The sequence below is a fragment of the Ovis canadensis genome, chromosome 1, assembly GCF_042477335.2.
Source record: "Ovis canadensis isolate MfBH-ARS-UI-01 breed Bighorn chromosome 1, ARS-UI_OviCan_v2, whole genome shotgun sequence".
Lineage (NCBI taxonomy): Eukaryota > Metazoa > Chordata > Mammalia > Artiodactyla > Bovidae > Ovis > Ovis canadensis.
The window spans coordinates 62,059,986-62,086,710 of NC_091245.1; the positions used below are offsets into that span (position 1 = coordinate 62,059,986).

At 33.5% G+C, this 26,725-nt stretch overlaps 1 protein-coding gene across 3 annotated transcripts in view; it reads left to right on the forward strand.

Moving 5' to 3' along the window:
- Positions 1-26,725, forward strand: part of PRKACB (protein kinase cAMP-activated catalytic subunit beta) — a 145,879-nt gene that overhangs the window by 92,854 nt on the left and 26,300 nt on the right. For all 3 annotated transcript variants that reach the window (XM_069596231.1, XM_069596241.1, XM_069596221.1), the window contains 6 exons: positions 4,156-4,217; positions 6,341-6,469; positions 18,466-18,564; positions 19,562-19,644; positions 22,812-22,938; positions 23,833-23,928. In XM_069596231.1, the coding sequence (XP_069452332.1) occupies positions 4,156-4,217; positions 6,341-6,469; positions 18,466-18,564; positions 19,562-19,644; positions 22,812-22,938; positions 23,833-23,928 (596 nt within the window). The remainder of the gene's footprint in view (positions 1-4,155; positions 4,218-6,340; positions 6,470-18,465; positions 18,565-19,561; positions 19,645-22,811; positions 22,939-23,832; positions 23,929-26,725) is intronic.

A 26,725-nucleotide genomic window follows, 5' to 3' on the forward strand; every position in this document is an offset into this window, starting at 1 on the left:
GGTAAGAATTAAGTTTTTTTAAATGTACTTGTGGATGTTCATAAAAATTATCACTTTCTTCATCTCATGAATAGGGGTAAATATTTCTTGAAATCAACCCTAGGTGAACATATATATTCATTTGGTATGCTCACTTCTTAAACTGAAGAGAAAAACTTTATCTGGAAAATAAATATAATTGAAGTATATACTTCTGGGAAGAAATTGAGTTAATTTTTGGTGTCTTCATTTTTTTCACACCTAGCTTGCTCCATTATTGACCATTCCCAGGTAGGTCAGGTGGTAAAAAAATCCACCTGCAATGCAGGAAGCCCCAGTTCCATTCCTGGCTCAGGAAGTTCCCCTAGAGAAGGGATAGGCTACCTACTCCAGTATTCTTGGGCTTCTCGGGTGGCTCAGACCATAAAGAATCCGCCTGCAATGCGAGAGGATTGGATTCAATCTCTCCATTGGGAAGATCCTCTGGAGGAGGGCCTGGCAACCCATTCCAGTATTCTTGCCTAGAGAATGCCCATGGATAGAGGAGCCTTGCTGGCTACTGTCCATGGGGTTGCAAAGAGTTGGACACGACTAAGCACAGCACACAGACAAAATACGTTTGCAGAAAAATCCTTTGTTGAGATGATTTTTCCTAAGAGCTAGGAATCACTGTGTTTTTAAATAGGTACTTATGATTACTGAGAAGTATTAGAACCAATTTTACAGAGCATATGTATGTCGTGTTAAGTCACTTCAGTTGTGTCTGACTCTTTGTGACCCTGTGGACCTTCGCCCTCAAGGCTTCTCTGTCCATGGCATTCTCTAGGTAAGAATACTGAAGTAGGTTGCCATGCCCACCTCCAAGGGATCTTTCCAACCCAGGGATTGAACCCACGTCTCTTGTGTCTCCTGTATTGGCAGGCAGATTCTTTTCTACTGCACCACCTGGGAAGCCCATAAGCCGTATCTACATTTAAACTTAATTAAATCATTGTGATATCCTGCTATAGCCACAGGCTTTGGAGCTCAACACATATGAGAGCTTCCCAGGTGGAGCTAATGGTAAAGAATCCGCCTACCAATACCAGGAGACACAAGAGATGTAGGTTTGATCCTAAGGGTTGAGAAAATCCTTTGGGGTAAGAAATGGCAACCTACTCCAGTATCCCCCGGAGAAGGGATACGCTACCCACTCCAGTATTCTTGGTCTTCCCTCGTGGCTCAGCTGGTGAAGAATCTGCCTGCAATGCAGGAGTCCAGGGTTCAATCGCTGGATTGGAAGATCCCCTGGAGAAGGGAAAGGCTACCCACTCCAGTATTCTGGCCTGGAGAATTCCATGGACTGTATAGTCCACGGGTTCGCAAAGAGTCAGACACGACTGAGTGACTTTCACTTTTCATTATTCGTGCCTGTAAAGTCTCATGGACAGTGGCAGGCTGCAGTCCCTAGGGTCGCAAACAGTCCGAACGACTGAAGTGACTTAGCACACACACACCATCAGTGGATATAAGCTTTAAAAATAACTGGAGAAAAACATTTAGAAAGTTAAGTTTACCACTGTGTAAAAATAATAAAATACAAAGCAAATACATGTGGCTCTAGATTACCTATTGTTTTAGAATTATTCTTAATCTAGCATGTTGTAAAATATTTTTTGCTTATAAAATATATATTTTGGTTAACTAATACTTTTACAAAGAGTTAACTATGTCATCTTTGCATCTAAATAGTGCACATATAAACTAGAGATTTGTGTATGTGTATATATATATACTTATGTGACAAAAAGTGTTTCAGGAATAAGATTTTCTTTGTGGAACTATCTAATGACATTGTAATTAAGGCTTATCCTTACTCTAAAAGGGAATCTTGTTATATGTTGAAATAATTTGTAAAATTCAACATCTTTAATTCACATAGTTTCTGATAATTTAAGGCTTGTATGAGAATTGTTATTTACCTTCTACAATATTACTTGACAGTAAACTCAGAACACTGATGAATACAGAGTATTTCAAAGATTTTCCTGAATATCCTATTAGTGCATGAAATTAAGCAGTACTTAAACTTTCTCCTTTAGTTTGTTCACCAAGCAGGAAAAAGGAAATTTTCCTTCAACTTACCATCTTTGGCAAAAACTGCCAGTCCTTCCTTTGACCAGTTACTTTTTTTAACTCAAGATCCAATTAGCAAAAAGTGACAGGAGAAGCTGAAACAGGATGTTAGGGATTCTTTTTTCTGATTTTCTTCCATGTCTCCAAATTATCTATACTCATGCAGGCATCTGGAGAGTTTATACTGCAATTTGATATGCAAAAAGTTCTATAGATAGATGATAACTAAAAATATTTTTCAAAAGAAATCAGGGGTATATTTTGGGAATCACAAGTTGTTTCTTAAAAGCCACAGTTGCATTTAGCAATAAATTATGTTTTTAACTTATTTTGTAGCTGTCATTTCCAAGTCAATGCCATGTGCAGATATATCTGTTTTATGCAAAAAAGAAAAAAAAGAAAAATTTTCAAAACCATTCTTCTTCCATTGTAACTAGTACATTAAGTTTTAGAAGTAGGATGATTTGAACCTTCCTAAAGTCAAAGAAAATGCAATAATTTTCCACACCCCAAATCCACCCTTGGGAGAAATTAGATCATATTTGCATAATTAGGTACAGTTATTTGATTCATTGTTTTGGTGAATGAGATTTTTATACAATGGATAGATTCTAATTTTAAAAATTAGTTTTCTCATTTCCTAAAATAGGCATTTTAGAGTATTTTACAGCAAAATACAGGTGACAGTTTATATAAAGTAGTAAAATACTATCTTCAGAAATGCACACTAGTGTTTTACAAAAACTAATGTCTGCTTTTGGTGCCTCTGAGCACCATTTTGAAATCTCAAAGCAAATGTCAACAGGCCTCTTGATTAACAGTGTTTTGCCAAAGGTACTTCATCAGGGGAATGTATATCTTAAATATCTTACTTAAATAGTAGTTTAACACTACTATATCAGTAGATGATCTTATTAAATTATTTGTGAACCCCTCACTTGAACTTTTAATTTTGTCTTTTTATCATCCCCTTCATCATTCTTATAACTTCTGAAATAAATGCCGATGTGCCACTTTTTTGCCCTTTACTGTTTAAACACTGTTTAAATACTATTTTCTTGTTTCTTTATAGATTCAGATATCAGAGGAATATTGGGAACTCTCCCTTCCCAAAAAAAGAAAGACTGAAAGATTTGCTTCTTTTGTAGTTATGTTTTTATCTCAAACTTAACTATGGGAACAATAATAAATTTTGTTAATGCCATTTTATATCTCTGGAATTTTTTCCCTATTTGTTTCTAAAACCCTAAAGTTCTTTTGTAAACAGAAGTCACTGTTAATAGCTTTGTGGGAAGACTATGAAGAAGAATTAAGTGTTTCATCATTTAGCAAATCTAAAACTTCAAACCACAGCTCAATATAATAATGTGACTATTCTTGATCACTATATAACCATCTGATTTTGAATTTATTTTAGTTTACATTATGAATTAAACATTCAGGCATTTAGTTTTGCTCCCAATTTAGAATGAGATTTTTAAGCTGTTTGGGGTTTTGGTTGTTTTATTTTTAAGTCTTTGTGGCTATTCTTGTGTTAGTCTGTGGTTTTCCCTCTTTCTCTCTACCTTTCATAGAGAGGATACAAATCTAATAATGTAAATCCTTACGCCTGAAAACAGCCCTTTATCAAAGTCAATTATTTTTGAAATTCCATAAATCAATAAATTCACATTCTATAGAATTTTCACTTCTTATGTTTAAAGGCTCTGTTAATATCTGGTGGCTTTTTTTTACAATAAGTATTTTGCCCTGTATTCATTTCTAACATTTTTCATTATTTTTAGGTATTTTTTCAGGAACCATATTTTTATTATTAGATTATTATCAAAGTGACCTTCATATAGAACAGAATTAGATATTCTTAGAAACTTGAGAAAATGTTTGCTTCTTCTTTAAAGAAACTAAATGGCTCTCTAGTATACCATGGTTGTGAATATATGTTTCATGACAACCATAGTTGACCTAAGTCTATGTTTTTTAAGCAAGTATACTTATGTGTAATATATTTATATATGTAATATGAATATTCTTACAAGTCAAATTTTTTTAATATATTTTCAGTGAAAGAGTTTCTAGCCAAAGCCAAAGAAGACTTTTTAAAAAAATGGGAAAATCCTGCTCCGGTAAGGAACATTTAAAATTTTCTGTGACTTAAAATCTCACTTTAAGTAAAATCATGATACTTGCCTAAATAACTTACTACTTTGGAAAGTTTAATTTCCAAGTAGCATCAATAAATATAAGCTGAATGTAAGAATTTTGTTATAACATTAGGTTTTGACTCATTACTAATTTTATGTATACCTAAATTGGAAAAGGAACTAATTTCCAATATAATACTCGATGGTACATTTTGATACTAGTTCCAAGTTCCTACAAACTGTTTATAGTGTCTGATAGTAATTTTGATTTATGGTTTTGATAGAATATTTATTATTTTTATTAATTATGATAGTAGGGATCATATTGTATAGTTTCGAATTCTTAATCACAAATACTTAGCTATTGACAACATACCAAGTACACAAAGATTCTTTATAAATGTTTTGATGGGTTAAGTTCAATATAATTTAAGTACTTTAGATCTTAATTAAGATCTAAAAACTATATATAAGAAAACCATCTATACTCTCCAAAAACTTTTTTTGAATCTGTTTTTATAAATAATTAATGACCTTTAGTAGCAGTTTAAATTTTAAAAACTTTATTCCTAACATAAAAATCCTTTTCAAATATTTTTTCACTAAAAAATATTTAATTCTAGATAAAATGTTATGTTTTAAGAAGATGCTATCATTACCAAGATGTAGAGCATGAGCCATAATTTAAAACACAGTCACTCTGATGATTAAAAGAAGTTAGATATTGTCTAATTTGAGACATTAAGGGAGGTGAGGAAGATGTCATATTTGTATGAAATGCAATGACTGGCAGAAAGAGATAGTCTGTTGTCTATTAATAATGTTTATTTTCATTATTAATTTGGGAATTTTATTAAACATTTCAATCCATTGTTGATAAGACCAAAAATTAAATATTAATCCATAAAATTAATTAATTCAAACAGAATTATAAGGACTTTTTCTTTCTGTATTGATACAGAATCTCATAGCAATTTAAAATTGAGAAATAGGAATGAATACAAGTTTTATTTTTTTTTACAAGTTTTATAAATAAAAACTTTGAATCACTTGCTTTCTCCTTAGTGATTTACTAAGAAGCTCTGAGCAAAGGCAAGGTTTGATTTGCAAAAGATTAAGTTCAACTACAGTGTATTCCAGTAGCAATTCAGATTCCTTACTTATAAAAGAACCATATTGCATCATATATTTCTCAAGCTTAATGCTATACAGTCTGGTCCTTGGAATTATTCTTTCCAAGATTTTCATGAAGATGTTTATAATGAAAACCTATTAAACAAATGGGTCAGCAATTACTATTTGATGCTATTAAGCACATAATTTGTTCCCTGTAATCTTCATTCTGTTGTGGCAGCAACAAATTCAGTAGATTGATGCCTCCAATTTTTTGCTTCTGTGCTATAGTTAAAGCCAAACAAAGACATTTTGCTTGTAACAAAGCATCTATTCAAGGAGAAAAAGAGACTGATTATTGTTCTGGGATTCTAACTTTTGGTTATCTTTGTGGGAGTGAGGAATTCTTTTTACCTTATTGTTACTTGTTAAGGTAATACAGGGTTATTATCACATCAGAGAGAGAAAATTATTTGGATCTCTCATCGGTTATTATCTAGTTTATATAAGGATAGAAAGACATAGAAAGGATAGTAAGGCAGTGCTTTCTTCAGAGGTAACTGGTGAAATGACTGATGCTCAGCTTATCTATTCATTACAGTTTTTTTGCAAATGCCCTGTGTGGCTTCCATGATTGCATACTTCTGGTCACTTTGTAATTGTCAAAATATGTATCTAATTTATTATAAATCCAGTACTATGAATTCATATCAGAATGTGACCTTTTATATTTCAACTCAGGATCTTATTTCCTCACATTGCTATTACTCTTTGTTTACGATATAAGTCTCTCCTCAAATGTAAGATCCTTTCTTATTCAAAGGGAAAAACAGAATCAATAAACTGGAATTTCTGTAGTCTTTTTATATTGTTTTTAAATGGATAGTTATAAATTATCAATTCTGATAATATATTATTAAGTCTATTATAGTTATCATATTCTTCTTATGAATATTTCTAATTATAAATTTTATTTTTTCCTGTATATTTAGAATAATGCTGGGCTGGAAGATTTTGAAAGGAAAAAAACCCTTGGAACAGGTTCATTTGGAAGAGTCATGTTGGTGAAACACAAAGCCACTGAACAGTATTATGCCATGAAGATCTTAGATAAGCAGAAGGTTAGTGTATTCATTAGTCTGGTTTGCTTTTGGAATTTTTAAAAACTTTTTTAAATTTTGAATTGAAATACAGTGCTGTTACAATGTTGTGTTAACTTCAGGTATACAGCATAGTGATTCAGTTTTATATGTTATATATATTTTTTTGTTTTTTAGATTCTTTTCCATTACAGGTTATTATAAGATATTGAGTATAGTTTCTTGTACTATACAGGTTCGTGTTGGTAATCTATTTTATGTTTATTAGTGTGTATTTTTTAATCTCAAACTCTCAGTTTATCCCCCAGCTTTCCCCGTTGGTAACCATAAGTTTGTTTCCTATTTGCTATGTCTGTGAGCCTATTTCTGCTTTGTAAATAAATTCATTTGTATTATATTTCTAGATTTCACAAGTAAGTGGTATAATGTGATATTTGTCTTTCTCTACCTTGCCTACTTCACTTAGTATGGTAACCTCTAGCCAGAACATAGGCAGAACACTCTTTAACATAAATTACATTAATATTTTTTGGCTACATCTCTTGGAGTATTGGAAATAAAGGCAAAAATAAACAAATGGGACTTATTTAAAGCATTTGTACAGCAAAGGAAACCATAAACAAAATAAAAAGACAACCTACAGGTGGTAGAAAATATTTGCAAATGATGTTTGACTGCCAAAAGATTAATTTCCAAAATATACAAGTAGCTTGTATAGCTCTCTCTCTCTCTCTCTCTCTCTCTCTATATATATATATATATATATATGTATATATATATATATATATAAATCCTATCAAAAATGGGTAGAAATGTAAATAGATATTTCTCAAAAGAAGACATACAGATAGCCAATAGGCATGTGAAAGGATACTCAATATTTATAATTACATATTAGAGAAATGCAAATAAAAACTGCATTGAGGTATCACCTCACACTGGTCAGAATGACCATAATCAAAAGTCTAAAAATAATAAATGCTAGAGAAGATGTGGAGAAAAAGAATCCTGCTACATTGTTGATGCAGCCATTATGTGTAGAACAGTATTAAGGTTCCTTAAAAAACTAAAAATGGAGATTCCATATGATCCTGCAATCCTACTTCTGGGTATATATCCAGAGGAAACCATAATTTGAAAAGACAGATGCACCCCAATGTTCTTTGCAGCACTATTTACAGTAGCCAAGAAATGGAAGCAACCTAAATGTCCATCAGTAGATGAATAGATAAAGATGTGGTGTATATGTACATGATGGGATATTTACTGAGCCATGAAAGTAATGAAATAATGCCATTTGCAGCATCTAAGTCTAGGATGGACCTAGAGATTATCATACTAGTGAAATAAGTCAAACAGAGAAAGAAATATTATGTGATATTATTTATATATGGAATACAAAGCAATGATATTAGTGCATTCATTGTTATTTACTTGAAGAGTAAATTTCAGTTTTATCAGTTGAATTATTAAACACATGCAATAGAATGACTTACACTGACACCAGGTTTCAACAGTACATGAACTGTGAACTTCCAGAAATTCAAACTGGATTTAGAAAAGGCAGAGAAACCAGAGATCAAATTGCCAACATCCGCTGGATCATCGAAAAAGCAAGAGAGTTCCAGAAAAATAACTACTTCTGCTTTAGTGACTAAAGCCAAAGCCTTTGACTGTGTGGATCACAACAAACTGTGGAAAATTCTTAAAGAGATGGGAATGCCAGACCACCTTACATGCCTCCTGAGAAACCTGTATGCAGGTCAAGAAGCAACAGTTAGAACTGGACATGAAACAACAGTCTATTTGCAAATTGGGAATGGAGTACGTCAAAGCTGTATATTGCCACCCTGCTTATTTAACTTATATGCAGAGCACATCATGAGAAACGCTGGACTGGATAAAGCACAAGCTGGAATCATGATTGCCAGGAGAAATATCAATAACCTCAGATATGCAGATGACACCACCCTTATGGCAAAAAGTGAAGAACTAAAGAGCCTCTTGATGAAAGTGAAAGAGGAGAGTGAAAACGGCTTAAAACTCAACATTCAGAAAATGAAAATCATGACATCTGGTCCCATCACTTCATGGCAACTAGATGGGGAAACAGTAGAAACAGTGACAAGCTTTATTTTGGGGGCTCCAAAATCACTGGAGATGGTGACTGCGGCCATGAAATTAAAAGACACTTGCTCCTTGGAAGAAAAGTTATGACCAACCTAGACAGCATATTAAAAAGCAGACATTACTTTGCCGACAAAGGTCCGTCTAGTCAAAGCTATGGCTTTTCCAGTAGTTGTGTATGGATGTGAGAGTTGGGCTGTAAAGAAAGCTGAGCACCAAAAAATTGTTGCTTTTGAACTGTGGTGTTGGAGAAGCCTCTTGAGAGTCCCTTGGACTGCAAGGAGATCCAACCAGTCCATCCTAAAGGAAATCAGTCTGAATGTTCATTGGAAGGATTGATGCTGAAGCTGAAACTCCGATACTCTGGCCACCCGATGCAAAGAACTGGCTCATTTGAAAGGACCCTGATGCTGGGAAGGATTGAAGGCAGGAGGAGAAGGGGTCGACAGAGGATGAGATGTTTGGATGGCATCACCGACTCAATGGACATGAGTTTGAGTAAGCTCTGGGAGTTGGTGATGGACAGGGAGGCCTGGCATGCTACAGTCCATGGGGTCACAAAGAGTTGGACACAACTGAGCAACTGAACTGAACTACACCTTCAGATGATTTTATTGTCACTTTTAATTTGCATTCCTATTACCACACAAAGGTAATAGTTTTAGTGTATGTGGATTGTATTGCTGATCCTGTTCACACTGTTCACTGAACTCAGGGTAGGCAAGGCTTTAGCTAAGAGGCTGGAAGAAGACACGAGGAGCTGTAAGAATTGCAGACACATTTATTCTCTCCTGGCTCACACAGTGGCCATAACAAAGCCTCTCCTCTGGCTGACACAGCAGCCATAGCAATAGCCACAACATAACCATAATGTATCCATAATGTAGCCAGAACATAATCTCACATAACATAATCATGATGCTGCCCCGGAGTAGCCCCAAAGCAGCAGCAGCCAGCACTTTCATGTGAAGCTCATACAGACACACCACACAAAACTGCTGGTGACCATCAGGTATCTTATAACATGTGTGAGCAGTGCTATAAGTGATCTCAGCTGTTATTTAGTGGTGCAGAGTCATTGTTTACAGATCATAGGGCGAGAGAGCTAGAGAGCATGGGGTGAGAGAGCCTGACTGGTGCCATCTTGTTAATTTCCCCACAGGGATACATCATTATTTCAGTAATAATTTATACATAATAGGTTTGTATATATTTTCTAACAAAATACTGAATTCTATATGTAAAGAACAAGCATCTCTATTATATTTTGTCTTATGGAGAAATTCAAGGATGAATTACTTGATTTTTAGATTGAAATTTAACAGAAATTTAGTGATTTATTTTATGACTTATTTTAATTGACAGTTGAAGCCTTGTTGTTTAACATGATTGAGTTGTTTAATTTAAAATGTTAATTAAGCAGGGAAAAATTTGAAAACCTGTATGCTGTAGCAAATATCAAGTCTTTATATTGTACACGTCAAACTAATAATGTTATATATCAGTTATAGCTAAAAAAATAATTAAAAATTAAATTTGAATATTTATAATATATTGCTGCTACCTAATGAATTCAAAGGGCTTCCCAGGTGGCTAAGTAATAAAGAATCTTCCTGAGATGCAGGAGATGTTGGTTCAATCCCTAGTATAGGAATATCCCCTGGAGTAGGAAATAGCAATCCTCTGCAGTATTATTGCCTGGAAAATTCCGTGGACAGAGGATCCTGGTGGGCCACAGTCCATGGGATTGCAAAGAGTTGGACATGACTGAGCACGCACAAATGAATCAGAATGTCTGAATTATTCATGCTTTAAATATTAAGCTTCTGTTTTTCTGGTAATCATGATTGAAGGAAGTAAAAGAAAAATGGCAAATCTTGATTTGTTATCTTACAGACATTATGTACCCAAGAATGACATTTTGGCTTATTGGAGTATAGATAGGAATATGTGGAGGAAACAGTACTTAGCTAGTAATCAGCATTTTAGATGGTGGCTAAAACTAGTAGTATTCAATAGAAATACAATGTGAGGCACATATGTCATTTTAAGGTTTTTAGTAGCTCCATTTTTTAAAAAGTAAAAATTAATCTTAATTAATAGAACTTTATTTAGCCCAAGGTATCTAAAATATTATCATTGCCATATGTAATTAACATAAAAATTACTAAGGTGTTTCATATTCTTTTTTTCATATCAAGTTCCCAAATCTGATGTTTATTTTACACTAACAGTACATTTCCCTTCAACTTGGCACCTTTCAAGCGTTAAATAACCTCATGTGGCTAGCGGCTACCATGTTGGACAGCACAACATTAGACTGGTTTGAGGTTTCAGTCCAACCTCTACTTTAAAACAAAAACAAAACTAACTTCTAACATGAAAAGGAGTAATGACTTAAGTCTCTAAAATTAAATCACTCATACACACATTTGTGCATCTTTGTCTACTGCCCTCTTTCACATCTCTTTTCTAGCTATGCTTCTTGAAAAAATAGTTCAATCACCCTGCCCACTAACCCACTTCCTTTTAATCTTTAACCCCCAACAATTTAGCTGCCTCCTTTTTTATCTCCTACTTCTTGCTACTCTACTGAAATAACATTACCATGGGTCACCAATCCAGTGACTTAATCACCAAGTCCAGTGGACTCTTTTTGCTCATCTTATGTGACTTTTTTAGAGCCTATGACTATACAGACTGCTCTCTTAAAACTGTCTTGTCCCTGGACTTCTGGAACCCTATGCTCCTGATTATACTGTTTTCTCTCTGGGCTCTTCTTTTTCATGCGCTTTTTCATATTTTGTTTTATTTTTTTCTTCTGCCTTATCTGTAAAGATTGCTAATCTCAACCTCTAGACTATCCACTCTTTCTGTTTCATGTTCTGTATGCTTTCCCTGTATGCTGTTGTCCAAGCTTCAACTCATCCTTGAACTTTCTGCTCCTGATTTGTACAGTCTGAGCATGGAACTCTTAAGAGATCTATCTCAACTAGTTCTTAAACTAATTATCTAGATGAGATAATTGGATCTGAGAAAGGATAAGTGACTAGTATACTTGCATTGCTAGCACAACAATAAAATGTTTCAAATCTGTTTGTTTGAAGCATAATAGACCTAAAATACTATATTAGTTACAGGTGTACAACATAATGATTTGATATTTGTATACATTATAAAATGATGACTACAATAAATCTAATTACCATCTGTCACTGCACAAAGTTATCATAATATTACTGATTATAGGTGGCTCAGTGGTAAACAATCCACCTGCCAATGCAGGAGATACAGGTTCAATCCCTGGCTCAGAAAGATCCCCTAAGGAGGAAATGATAACCCGCTCCAGTATTATTGCCTGGAAAATCCCATAGACAGAGGAGCCTGGTGGGCTACAGTCCATGGGGTCGCAAAGATCTGGACACAATTGACGAACCAAGCACAGCACAATGAGCACATTTTCCCTATGGTGTACTTTATACTGTGACTCATTTATTTTGTAACTCTTTCTTTTGTAAGCTCTTAAAGTTTGTGTCTCTTAATCTCCCTTACCTGTATCACTCATCCACCAAACCCCCTCCACTCTGAGTTCTCTGTATCTATGAGTCTGTTTCTGTTTTGTTCATTTGTTTTTTAGATTCAACATATAAGAGACATCATAATGGTACTTTTCTTTGTCTGTCTGACTTATTTTACTAAGTATAATACCCTCATACCCTCTAAGTCCACCTATGTTGTCACCAGTGGCAAGATTTCCTTCTTTTTTTATGGCTGAGTCAATGCCATTTTATTCCATCTTCTTTAATAATCCATCTATTAATGGACACTTCGGTTACTTCCATATTTTGGCTATTATAAATAACACCGCAGTTAGCATAGAGGTACATATATCTTTTTGAATTAGTGTTTTTGTGTTCTTTAGAAAAATACTCTGAAGTGGAATTGCTGGATCATGTAATAGTTCTAATTTTTTGCAGAACCCCATTACTGTTATCCATAGTGACTTTACCAATTTATCTTCCCATCAGCAGTACAGGAGGGTTCCATTTTCTCCACGTCCTTGCCAACAGTTGTTATTTGTGTCTTTTTGATAATAGACATTCTAATAGGTATATGGTGTTAGCTCATTGTGATTGTGATTTGCATTTCCCTTTTTGGGCTCCAAAATCACTGCAGATGGTGATTGCAGCCATGAAGTCAGAAGACACTTGCTCCTTGGAAGGAAAGTTATGACCAACCTAGATAGTATATTGAAAAGCAGTGATATTACTTTGCCAACAAAGGTCCATCTAGTCAAGGCTATGGTTTTTCCAGTGGTCATGTATGGATGTGAGAGTTGGACTGTGAAGAAAGCTGAGCACCGAAGAATAGAACTGTGGTGTTGGAGAACACTCTTGAGAGTCCCTTGGACTGCAAGGAGATCCAACCAGTTCATTCTAAAGGAGATTAGTCCTGAGTATTCATTGGAAGGACTGATGCTGAAGCTGAACTCCAGTACTTTGGCCACCTCATGCAAAGAATTGACTCATTGGAAAAGACCCTGATGCTGGGAGGGATTGAGGGCAGGAGGAGAAGGGGACGACAGAGGATGAGATGGCTGGATGGCGTCACTGACTCGATGCACATGAATTTGAGTGAACTCCGGGAGTTGGTGATGGACAGGGACAGGTGGATGGACAGGTGATGGACAGCCTGGCGTGCTGTGATTCATGGGTTGCAAAGGGTCAGACACAACTGAGCAACTGAACTGTATTGAACTGATAATGACTGATACTGAACATTTTTTCATGTGCCTGTTGACCTTCTGTATGTCATCTTTGGAAAAATGTGTTTTTGAGTCCTCTGCCCATTTTTCAATCTGGTTGTTTTTTGATATTCAGTTGTATGTTTTTTGTATATTTTGGATATTAACCCTTTACTAGATAATTGTTTGCAGATATTTTCCTCATCTAGTTGGCTGTCTTCTTGTTTCATTCATAGCTTCCTTTACTGTGCAGCAGCTTTTCAGTTTGGTGTAGTGCCATATGTTTATTTTTGTTTTTGCTTCCCTTGCTTGAGGAGACATATCCAAAAAAATTATTTCTAAGACAAGTATCAAGAGCATACTTTCTGTGTTTTCTTCTACATGTTTTATAGTTTCAGGTCTTACAATAGTCTTTAATCTATTTTGAGTTTATTTTTTTATATGGTATGAGAAAATAATCCAGTTTGATTCTTTTGCTTATAGCTGTTCAATTTTCCCAACAGTATTTATTGAAGAGACTGTCTTTTTCCCCATTGTAGATTCTTGCCTTGTTCATTGTTAGATTAATTGACCATATAAGTATGGGTTTATTTCTGAGCTTTCTATTCTGTTTCATTGGTCTGTCTTTCTTTATACCAGTACCATACTGCTTTGTTTACTATAGCTTTGTAGTATACTTTGAAATCAGGAAACATACCTGCAGCTTTATTCTTCTTTTGCAAGATTGTTTTGGCTATTCAGGGCTGTGTTTACAAATAAATTTTAGAATTATTTATTCTAGTTCTGTGAAAAACACCACTGGTATTTTGAAAAGAAATTGCAGTGAATCTGTAAATTACTGTGGGTAGTATGGCCATTTTAACAATATTAAGTTTCCAATCCATGAGCACAGTGTGTCTTCCCATTTGTTTGTGTCATTTGTAATTTATTTCATCAATGTGTTTTCATTTTCCAAGTCCAGGTTTTTATCTCCTTGGTTAGATTTATCTGGATGTTTTGCTTTTTTTTTTGATACAATTGTAAGTGGGACTGTTTTGATTTTTCTTTGTGATAGTTTATTTTTAGTGTATTAAAACACAAAATATTCTTATATATTTTATATTGTGAAACCTTACTGAAATAATTTATTAGTTTTAATAGGTCTTTTGTGGCATCTAAAAACATTAAATGTTTAGCAGGGGGAAGTAAAAATGTAGGATTGTTAGAATGTGTTAAAATTTAAGAGATGATCGATTTAAATAACCATATATATATAGATTGCTATATATAAACTACTTGTATCCACAAACCAAAAATCTATAATACATACACACAAAAAAGAGGAAAGAATCCAAATGTAACATTAAAGATAGACATCAAATCACAAGGGAACTTAGCAAAAGAAGAAAGGAACAAAATAAAACCTGAAAACAGTTACCCAAATGGCAATAAGTACATACCTATCAATAATTACTTTAAGTGTAAATGGACTAAAAGCTGAATGGATTAAAAGAGAAAACAAAGCCTACGTATATGTTGCCTACAAGAGACTCACTACAAATCTTAAAGACACACAGAGACTGTAAGTGAAGGGACGGTAAAAAAAAATGTGCCATGCAAATGGAAATGAAAAGAAAGCTGGAATAGGAATATTGATATTAAGACAAAATAGATTATAAAACAATGACTACAGTAAGAGGCAAAGAGGGAATTACATAATGAAAAAGGGGGCTAATCCAACAAGAAGTAATGATAATTATAAATGTATATGTACCTGCCATCGGAGTGGAGAAGGAAATGGCACCCCACTCCAGTACTTTTGCCTGGGAAATCCCTTGGACAGAGGAGCCTGGCGGGCTGCAGTCCATGGGGCTGCAAAGAGTCAGACACAACTGAGTGACTGCAAAACCATAGGAGCAGCTGAATACACATAGCAAGTATTAACAAACATAAAGGAAGAAATTGATTGTAACATATTAATAGTAGGGGACTCTAATATCTCACTTATATCACTCAATTGGAGTGAGACAAAATCAATAAAGAAACACTGGTGTGAACTGATACGTTATACTAGATGAATTTAATACCTATATATCAAAAATTCTACCCCAAAGTAACAGAATACACATTCTTTTCAAGCGCACATGGAAATTCTCCAGGATAGATTAATACTGTTGCTGCTAAGTCGCTTCAGTCATGTCCGACTCTGTGCGACCCCATAGACAGCAGCCCACCAGGCTCCCCCATCCCTGGGATTCTCCAGGCAAGAACACTGGAGTGGGTTGCCATTTCCTTCTCCAATGCATGAAAGTGAAAAGTGAAAGTGAAGTCGCTCAGTCGTGTCTGCCTCCCAGCGACCCCATGGACTGCAGCCCACCAGGCTCCTCCGCCATGGGATTTTCCAGGCAAGAGTACTGGAGTGGGTTGCCATTGCCTTCTTCAAGGATAGATTAATGCTAGGCTACAGAACAAATCTTAATAAATATAAGAATGTTGAAATCGTATCAGGCACCTTTTTTGATTACAATTATATGAAATGAGAAATCAACTACAAGAGAAAGTGCAAAAAAACACAAACAACATGGAAGCTAAACAGTGTACTACTAAACAACCACTGGGTTACTGAAGAAATCAAAGTGGAGAGAAAATACCTGGAAACAATGAAAATGAAACACAATGATCCAGAATCTGTGGGACACAGCAGAAGCATTTCTAAGAAGGAAGTTTATAGTGATACAAGCCTGCCTCAGGAAACAAGAAAAAAATTTCAGACAACCTAATCTTATACCTAAAGGAACTAGAAAAAGAAAAATAAACAAATCCCAAACTTAGTATAAGGAAAAGAAATCATAAAGATCAGAACAGAAATAAATGAAATAGAGACTAAAAAAAAACACGGTAGAAAAGATTACTGAAACCAAGAGCTGATTCTTTAAAAGATAAACAAAATTAATAAGAACCTTTAACCAGACTCATCAAGTAAAAAAGAGAGGACTCAAATAAAATCAGAAATGAAAAAGAAGTTACAACTGTCACCACAGAAATACAGAGTATCGCAAGAGATTACTATGCTAATAAAATGGACAAACTATAAGAAATGGATATTTCCTAGAAAAGTACACTCTCTCAAGCTTGAAATAGGAAGAAATAGAAAATATGAACATACCAATTACCAGTAATGAATCAGGAAAAAAAAAAAAAAAACCTTCCAACAAACAAAAGTTCAGGACCAAATGTCCTCACAGATGAATTCTACCAAATATTCAAGTAAGAGTTTTCATCCATCCTTCTCACACTATTCCAAAAATTCGCAGAGGAGGGAATGCTTGTGACTTCTTTGAATGAGGCCAGCATCACCCTGATATCAAAACCAGTGAAACTACTCTGTATATTATAATGGTGGGTACATGTCATACATTTGTTCAAACCCATAGAATGTACAACACCAAGAGTGAACCTTGATCAATGGGGATAATAATGGGTCAGTATAGGTTCATTGGTTGTAACAAATGTCCACTCTGGTGAAGAACGTTGATAATAGGGGCGGCTAGGCATGTGTGGGGGCAAAAGATACATGGGAAATCTTGTACTTTATGTTTGATTCTGCTGTGAACCTGAAGCTGCTTTAAAAAAAAAAATAAAATCAGTCTATGAATAAAAAGTAAACACAAAGCAACAATAATTCTCCAGCTAATGTTATATAATTTATTGTAATAAGTATGGACTAATAATGATTCAGCCACTTCATATTTTCAGGTAGGAAAAAACAGCAAGTTGCAATATCGCCAGTGTCACAAAGCTGGTTGAATAGAAAGTCTAGATTAAAACACAGGTCTTCTGACTCTCATTCAATTATTCTTTACTTAGCATTATTTTTATACTGTAATTTTATATCCTAATAATGGACAGTGTCTTTGATTACCTTTTTTTGTACAAAGATTTTAAAGAATGTTTTATTTTTGGCTGTGCTAGGTCTTTGTTGCTGCACTCAGGTTTTCTCTAGTTGTAGTATTTGGGGCCTGTTGTCTAGTTGTGGTGCATGGGCTTCCCGTTGCCGTGACTTCTCATTTCGGAACACAGGCTCTAGAGTTGTGGCGCATGTGATTAGTTGCTCCAAGGCATGTGCAGTCTTCCTGGACCAGGGATCATAGCGTGTCTTCTGCATTGCAAGGCAGATTCTTAACCACTGGGCCACCAGGGAAGCCCTTTAATTACCTTTCTTATTAATGTTCAACTTTTTGAGTTCTGTGACTAACCGACACTGAAAATAAGCCTCTATCAAGAAAAGATGCCACTGCCTAAGGACTTATGCAAGACAATCTATGTTTCCCTAAAGTCACCTTGTCTTAAACTCAGAATAGAACCTCTTTTGATATAAAATGACAGGCTTCATGAGGTCAAGATAAGTTGCTTTCCCTGCTATGGACTTGATTAATTAGACTATCCAAAGGAATTGATCAATTGATCAATTCTAAATGACCAATTTGTTATAAAGACCGTCATTTTTGTTAATAGTTTGTGGCTGTACAAATTGAAGTTTTAGAATTTGTTCTTGTATTTATTCAGATATAATGATATTAACAGATTGTTCATTTTTACCCACTTTTTAAAAATCATTGACTTTTCCTTAATCTTTAACTTTCTTGCTCATCTTCTCAAGATTTAAAATCAATACCTACTTATTACAGTTATTTGTGCCAGTTCTTTTAGTGGCCAATAAGTCATTAAGACCCAAGTATTGTCATATATTAACTTTTTAGGTAATTTATTATGAACCTCTTTCTTCATAGCTCTTGCTTCTTAACTGAAAATTATATTTGACATTCTGAAGACTAAATTTTAAACCTCTGTTAGATATTTCATTTGAGTCTGATAATTCTCTTTGGTAGTTATTATTATTATTTGTATTTAAGTTGGCAGTCCTGCTTATGCAAGTTCATTATTATATGGAAAACTTTCTTCTTTTAAAATTATAGCAACTTTTTCTGAAACCCCCTCCCACCTCCCTCCCCACCCCATCCTTCTGAGTTGTCCCAGACCTGTATTCATGTCAATGTATGGCAAAACCACCACAATATTGTAATTAGTTTCCAATTAAATAAAAAATTATAGCAACTTTTAAATTTTGTTTAAATACATTAAATATATCTTTTCCTCTCAATTACAGGTTGTTAAACTGAAGCAAATAGAGCATACTTTGAATGAGAAAAGAATATTACAGGCAGTGAATTTTCCTTTTCTTGTTCGACTGGAATATGCTTTTAAGGTAAATTTTACTTCTATCCAAATAAAATATTTTCAACTTCACATTTTTTAAAATATGAAACTATAATAGGATTTTAATCTATATGATAAAGCTGGAAAATATGGATAAACAAAAAAGTAATGTATTTAGATTTTATGTAATTCCTGTTGTGCTTAAAAACTTAGCTGACATTTGAAAAGGTTTTGATTGTTCTTGAGGAACTTGTTAAAGATAATATGTAATTTTTCATGAAATGGTATTATAAGATCAAGTATTTCAGTTTATTAAAATACATAGTGACACCTTATGAAGCATATCTTACACTCATACAAGTGGGTACACCCACATAACTTCTCCTCTTGAACCTTTTCTACTGCAGTCTCACCATCTTTTACTTGTAATTTGTGTTCTAGCCTCTTCATTTATTTGAAGCAAAATAGTCTTTGGCCCGCTACTCAAGCACCTTATAAAGTTGCAAAAGATTTATTCTTTAGTTGGCAGCTTTTCAGCTATTTGGGGTGATACTTGGCATCTCTCTACCAGTAGATTAATATGGAACATTTTAACCTTTCTCCTTTGTCCTCTTTTATTCGTTAAATCAAGTTGAAGACCTGTGTATTTAGAATGATGTTCAAAATTATTAATCTCTCTGACCTTATTTAGTGCATAAAATATAAATATTCTTTTTCAAATATTTTTAAACTTTTGCTTACACTATAGCATTAAGTCATTACCACAGTGTTTAATTGTTCAAGAGTTAAATGTTTCCTGTAAGAGCAGGAACAGCAAAAATCCCAGACCAATCTGTGGCAAGAGTACCAGGAAGAAAAATAAGTGCTCCAATGTCAAAAGTTAGAGCATGTTCCATTTGAGATTCTCTATTTGCTGATGTTAATAATCTATCAGATTTTTAATTTGTCTTTTTCTAATTGTACATGGTATCATCTTAAAATATTTTCATGAGAAATAATCTAGGTTTCATAGTTTTGATTTATTTATTCTTTTTACTTGTTCATAGGATAATTCTAATTTATACATGGTTATGGAATATGTTCCTGGTGGTGAAATGTTTTCACATCTAAGAAGAATTGGAAGGTTCAGGTAACTAATACTTTATGCTTCTCAAATATTCATATGCTGTGTGTTTGTTTTAAACCAAGTAAGTTTTTGTCAATGCTAAAAATTTATTTCATTTAAATTAGTAATATTTTAGCTATACAAACATTACTGAGTTTTAAGAGTTAGCTAAAAACACCGTCATAGCAGTATAAATATTCTAGCATTAGTAGGTATCATGAGGGCCCATTATTTGAAGAATTTCCAGATACTATAAAAATTAATTGAATTTAAACTAATATTTAGTGAATAAATATTAGTAATATATCTCTGAGGAAGAGGCTTATGTAAGTATGAAAACAAGTAAGAAATATATTAATAAATATATAGAAAAGATAATCAGAGTATCATGGTGGTAAAATTATGAAAGTTCGTTTTGCACAAATTTATTCTCCTAATGTTGCCATGTTGAGTTTTAAACATATGTATGTAACTTACACATATCTATATGTATAAATATGTAACAAACATGTATGTACATAAACATATGTATGTTTTAAACATGTATCAGTTTTAAACATATGTATGTAATTTTTTTTAAAGCAGTAACTTATCATTAAGTTATTGCTAATAAGGTCACACAGCTATTAAAATAGTTTTTAGATTCTGTTAGCTTTACCTGTGCATAATACTTTGTAAGCTCCTACTATTCATTAATAATCACTTTTAGAATTAGGCTAAAACCAAGAGCAAGTTCAACTTTATTCAATATACTATATATTGATATAATTAAAACATCATTATGAATTCAGATGACTGAAGATGAAACTTCATATTATAAAAATATGAATTGAGATTACCATGAAATTATATTCATAATAGGCCAATATGAGTGTTATTTTAGTTTCCTGAGGCCTAAACCACAATTCATTTATTAACCTAATATATAGGGCATCCAATATGTGTCAAGCACTGAGCTAATGCAGAGTAACTTCTATTTAATGATTTTTGTTTTAACTCCCTGTTGTCCTGTTGTACACTCCTTGTCCAGGCAGTCCAGAATTGCCCTATGATAATTTAAAGTTTAACACTGAATTACCATACCTAACCCTATCTTCAAAGAATATTTTATCCATTTTCTGTGACTACTTCCTTTCTTTGCAACTCCCCACACTCTTCTTTCTTTAACACTTGATAAAGAGGAAAGCAAGTGGTTGGCATAATTCACGCAGAGACACTATCTTTCTAACCTTTCACACATTATTTATACACTTGAAAGGTTGTTAACTCCAGCCTTAGAAACTTTGAGACAACAAGAAGACTGAATTGTTGTTGAGCATAGCACTAATCAGAATCAATGGAATCATTACAATTCTCTACTTAGATAGTAGCTGTCTAGACTTAAAGCTCCTACAGCATTAAACTATCCTTACAGAATATTTTGCTCTTACCTTTCAACAATGTGATTAAAGGTCTATTTAATGTTTATGTACCTCCAATCAAACATTAATATGGACATAAACATAAAATGCTGAGTGCATCATATGTTTAGGATGATAAACATAAGATAAAAGTACATCTTATACAAACAGGCATATAAAGAAAATAGGAAGGGACTTCCTAGGTCAAACATTTCCAGAATTGGGGATAAATGTTTCAGTGACCAGGGTGATTCTTCCAGTGTCCTTTAGAGTATTCTCATTTCTTGTCATAAGACATGTGTTGTAGCTTGTTGCAGTGTTGTGATAGGGCTAGAGATGGAAGGATATTATAAAATATTGCCACAGAAAAGTTTTTCTTCTCATATTCATTCATTAATTTAACGAATATTTGCTGAACACTTGTTATGTATCAGGCTAGGACCTTGGAAATGTAGTACATGACAAGCAAAAGGAACAGCATATACAATCTTTTTTTTAGAATTCCTATTTCTGGTGCTACCAAATCAAACTCATATGAACCATCTTGAGGGAAATTCTATTCATAGTTAAGGTTGTTCATTGAGGACACGAATCTGAAAGTCATTGCAGTATACTAGGAAGATTAGCAAAATTCAAATGAAGACAAACCAGAAACTCAAACTGGAAAATCAGTACATCCTTTTGGAATAATACTTAGAATGTGGCATCAAGATTACCCTAATCTGTCAGTTAATCTGGGCTTCCCTGGCAGCTCAGTGGTTAAGAATTCACCTGCCAATGCAGGAGACTTCCCTGATAGCTCAGTTGGTAAAGAATCCACCTGCAATTCAGGAGACCCCGATTTGATCCCTGGTTTGGGAAGATCCCCTAGAGAAGGGAAAGGCTACCCACTCCAGTATTCTGGCCTGGAGTATAGTCCATGGGGTTGCAAAGAGTTGGACATGACTGAGCAACTTTCACACACACACATCAGTTCGATCCCTGGGTCAGGAAGATCCCCTGGAGAAAGAAATGGCAACCCACACCAGTATTCATGCCTGGAAAACCTCGTGGACAGAGAAGCCTGGTGGGCTGTTGTCCATGGAGTTGCAAAAGAGCTGGACATGACTGAGTGACTAAACAACAGAAGCAGCAACAAATCAGTTAATCTAATCTATGCATCCAGAATTGTATGTATTTATGTAAATATACAGATTATACCTATGTTTAGATATTTGTAGACACATGCACAGTGAAAGATTTGGAAATTCAAACACCAGGATTGAATCTGGTTTCTGAATGAGATTATTAGTATCTTTATTCTTCATTAATATTTTATGGCTTTTTTTCTATAATGAGCATATGTCCCTTTTGTAATAATAACAGCATGGGTAAAATGGCTTAAATCTGCAGATAAAAGCAGAAATTCTTTAAGTACTAGAAATTTATGGGAAAGGTATATGGAGCTTATTAACAACAGCAATGGCCCTGATAAAACAATCTAACTGGTGCTTTTCAGTCATTCTTAGTACCTTCTAATATGGCCAACAATAATTTGAATTACAATGGCAATCTGAGAGTTATTGTTTTCTTCAACATATGCTGCTCACTAAGCATATAAAAGCATTATTTGAAGATTGATTTATAGATTTAAAAATATTTGGAAACTAACAAGATTCTTTACATATGTTTAAAAGAAACAGTATTTTTTTGCTCCCAAAATGCCTCTACCTCATGTTATTTTTTGTGTAATCTACTAGTTACTATATGTTAACCCATTTTACCAAAAATCAATGTTTTGTTTCTTCGTAGTGAACCCCATGCACGGTTCTATGCAGCTCAGATAGTGCTAACATTCGAGTACCTCCATTCACTAGACCTCATCTACAGAGATCTAAAACCTGAAAATCTCTTAATTGACCACCAAGGTTATATCCAGGTATGACTTGAACACATTATGTATAATTTATTTGAGAACATACTAGGTAAGAAGTTATATATATTTAACCACAACTACCAAGATTGGATTTTTTTTCCTTTGAGGGAGACAGTTCTTCCTAATAGCTTAAATTGAGTTAACAGTTCTATTGCTATTACAGAGGACCAAAAGTTCCATCAAAGATAGCACCTGTTTATATCTCCTTTAGCTGTGAACTGTGCACAGGTTGTGCACAGGCTCCTGCCTAAAGAAAGAATAGCCAAATTTGTGAGTATTCACTTAGTGCCAGGCAGTGTTCTAAGTGTTTACATGTGTCACCTCTTTTGATTTTGATAACAGTATGAAATGTAAATACTATTGTTGTTCTCATTTTAAGGTTAATGAAACTAAGATACTGCAAGGTCACGCAGGTAGAGCATAATTTAAATCCCATCAGCTTGTCCTGAGACTATGCTTTTTAACTCTACAGTGCAGTTAGCAGAGGAGCCCCAGCTACCCATACTGGACTGGTGGCAGTGTTTCCTTTCCGTTTCTACTCTCCTTTTTACACAGTTATTAAGATCCTCCCAATGATGCTTTTGCACCTTCTGATGGTTATAATTAAGGGCAGAAGACAGTGTTGGACTTCAGGAACACTTCTGGCACTGCTTCATATTTATTGAAACTTCTTTTTGGTTTATTTGTTTTGTTGAGTCAGGGAACGGTTTTCCACATTGGTATTGCTTTAATCTGTATTCACTAAATAGTGGCCTTAATGGATTAGTCTCAGTTACACTGACTTAATTTTTTTTTCAAGGTGTTAATTTTAACCCTGATTTTTAACTTTCAACTTAGGTACAGTAAATACATTTATTATGAAATAACAAATGTTTATAGGCTTTTTGTCTTTTATAGGTCACGGACTTTGGGTTTGCCAAAAGAGTTAAAGGCAGAACTTGGACATTATGTGGCACTCCAGAATATTTGGCTCCAGAAATAATTCTCAGCAAGGTATATTTATAGTATCATTATGTAAGAAGTAAAAATATAAGGCATGCATCACTGTGGACTTTTATTTTTTTTTAAAGTTATGATCTAATTTTACATGTTTATTTAATCTAAATATGAATTTAAATCTTTGTGTATAATTACTAAAAATCAATTATTTAGAGTCTCCCACTAATCTCATAAGCTGTTGATTTTAACTCTAGAGCTGAGAGAATTAGTTTAAATAAATATGGTCTTTAGATCCATGCTTTGAAACCAGAAGCATAGCCTTTTCATAATTATTCCCAGTAACAGGAGGGCAGAGAGTCTTTGCTCTGGGTTACACCAAGAGGCAAATTAAAAATGATATATATGTACTAGTTGTCTGTTCTTCCTTTTGTTAGGTAGTTAGAATGAGCGCTTTAATGTCCATTGCTTCAAATTTTTATTAAGAAGAGACAGAACAGAGGAGATTACACTCCCCTAATACATTGTTTCAATTTTACCGCATAAGTGGAAAAAAAGTATGTGAATTACTCTTTAAATTTTTAGTTTAAAAATAGAAACATTACAGCAGTTAAATAGTTATAATCTTATTGAAGACAGTTCTACTTTTTCTAAACAGTGAAAATGTGGTGAGAGAAATTTTTAATCATTTCTAAAAGGGTAGTTTAACTTTCATTTTCCTTTCTACTTCCATCCCTTGGTGGTAAAAGCTAGAAAGGAGAAACTGATAGTAATGGCTCAGACAGGAGCCAGGAAAGAGAAAAGGATAAGATATATGCATTGATATTTATACACTGATTAACTACCCTCTGAATAATTGAAATTTGGCTAGCTGCTGAAGTGTTAGAATAAGAGAATTCTTTCAGCTTTCCTTTTATTATCTTTCATAATTTAAATCATCTATAACTTTTAATCTTTTATAATTAAATGTCATTGCCACTAACATTTCTTTAAGTACATTTAACAGATAATGTAATGCCACTGTAAACACGAAAACTTGAAAAAATGTGTGTGTGTGTGTGTATAGAAATAGATATTCATTGTCTGAAATTTGGGAAATATGGAAAACTATAAAGAAAGAATGAAAAAACTTTCAATCTCACTACCCAGAGGTAGCCTTTTTAAAAAACATTTCAATATATTTTTCTATGCATGTTTCAGTGAATGTACAATTTTGTATTCAGCTTTTCTCACTTGAGTAATAATTATCCTGCAAATGTGATTTAATTGCTTATTTTAAAATGCACCATTTTGTATTTTGTCATTCTCCTGTTGTTGAGTAGTCAACTTGTTTCCCTTTTTTTCTTTTGTAAATGACTGTGATAAATGTCTTTGTCCATAAAGCTTTTTTCTGTATTTTAAATTATTTTTAGGATAGATTCCTAAAAGTGAAATTACAGGGTCAGAGAATATGAACATTTTTAAGGTTTTCAATACATATTGCCAAAGGACTTTCCAAAAAGATTGTAACATTTTTACACTTCTCAGCAATGTTTGAGGAGTATCTGTTTCACCACTTTCTCCAGCACTGGGTATTCTTGTTTTAAAAGATCATTATTAATTTGATAGATAGTAACTGATATCTAATTATTTTAAGTCTCATGACTTTGATGATTACATTTTTTAATGCTTAATAACCATTTGGTATTGCTTTGTGTGTATGTCTGAGTCATTAGTTCATGTCCTTTGCCCATTTATCTATTATAATTTAGTTTTTCTTATTGATTTAATTTTCTTTAGGGTCTTAAAAGCACCTGGCATACTTATTATAAACATAGCATACATCTAAAACATAGAAATCAGAACTTCGCAAAAGGATCTATTTTAACATTATATGCTTTCGTTATAGCAAAAAACATTGTAATTACATTATGAGTGAGTTGCATTTAAAGAAAAGCATAGTTAATGCCCATTTCTATTAGCAAAACAGTGTTATCCCTATTTTGCTAGTCTCTCTCTCTTTAAAAACATATAGAAGCAAGAAATAAAAAGAAAAATAGAATCTCTATATCATTATATTTTAACCAGTAATTTGAAAATAAAATTATTTGTAAAGCTAAAATTTTAATGAAAAGTTGGAATAGTGGGAGTGGTGAAGGTAATTAAGTGGGTAGACCAAAAGATCTGGCAAGAACTCAGCTCATTTCTCTCCATGATAAAGTTGTATTTTTCCCCTCATAATCTTTTATGCCAATTGACACTGATTATAGTTTATCAAACTTTATATAAATGTATTAATTTTTTTCTTATCTTCTTATCAGTACTTCTAGATCTTCATTTTAGTAAGTTTAACATGAAAAGAAGAACCCAATTAAGAATAACCTTAGAATTGTACATTTGGTTTATAACACACTTTTATATTCATTATTTCCTTTCACTTGTAGTCCCCATAAAACTCCATGAATTAGTTATCTTTCCTGTATACCTTTTAGAGGTGAGAAACAAAACCAGTGGGTGGATAAAGTTTACTTAAACATTTACATTCATTAGGTTCCACATTAAGCTTTTAGTTTTAATAAGATCTGATGGGATTATCCCTAATATATTCACCCTCCTAAACCCACCAATATATTTTGATAAATACTTTAGCATTTATCATGAAGTACAATATCTACTCTCATTTCAAAACTTTTGACCTTTCTTAAGTATTCCCTAGAAAATCTGATTCATAATATTACACAGTAGATTAGGCTTTAAGAGGTAATTTCATCCAATTCCCTTCCTAATGTTGAACAAAAACTAAATTATCCCAATTAAATAGGGCATGTTTTATTGTCTCTAATATTCTTAATGATTTTAGGAAGAAGATTTAATA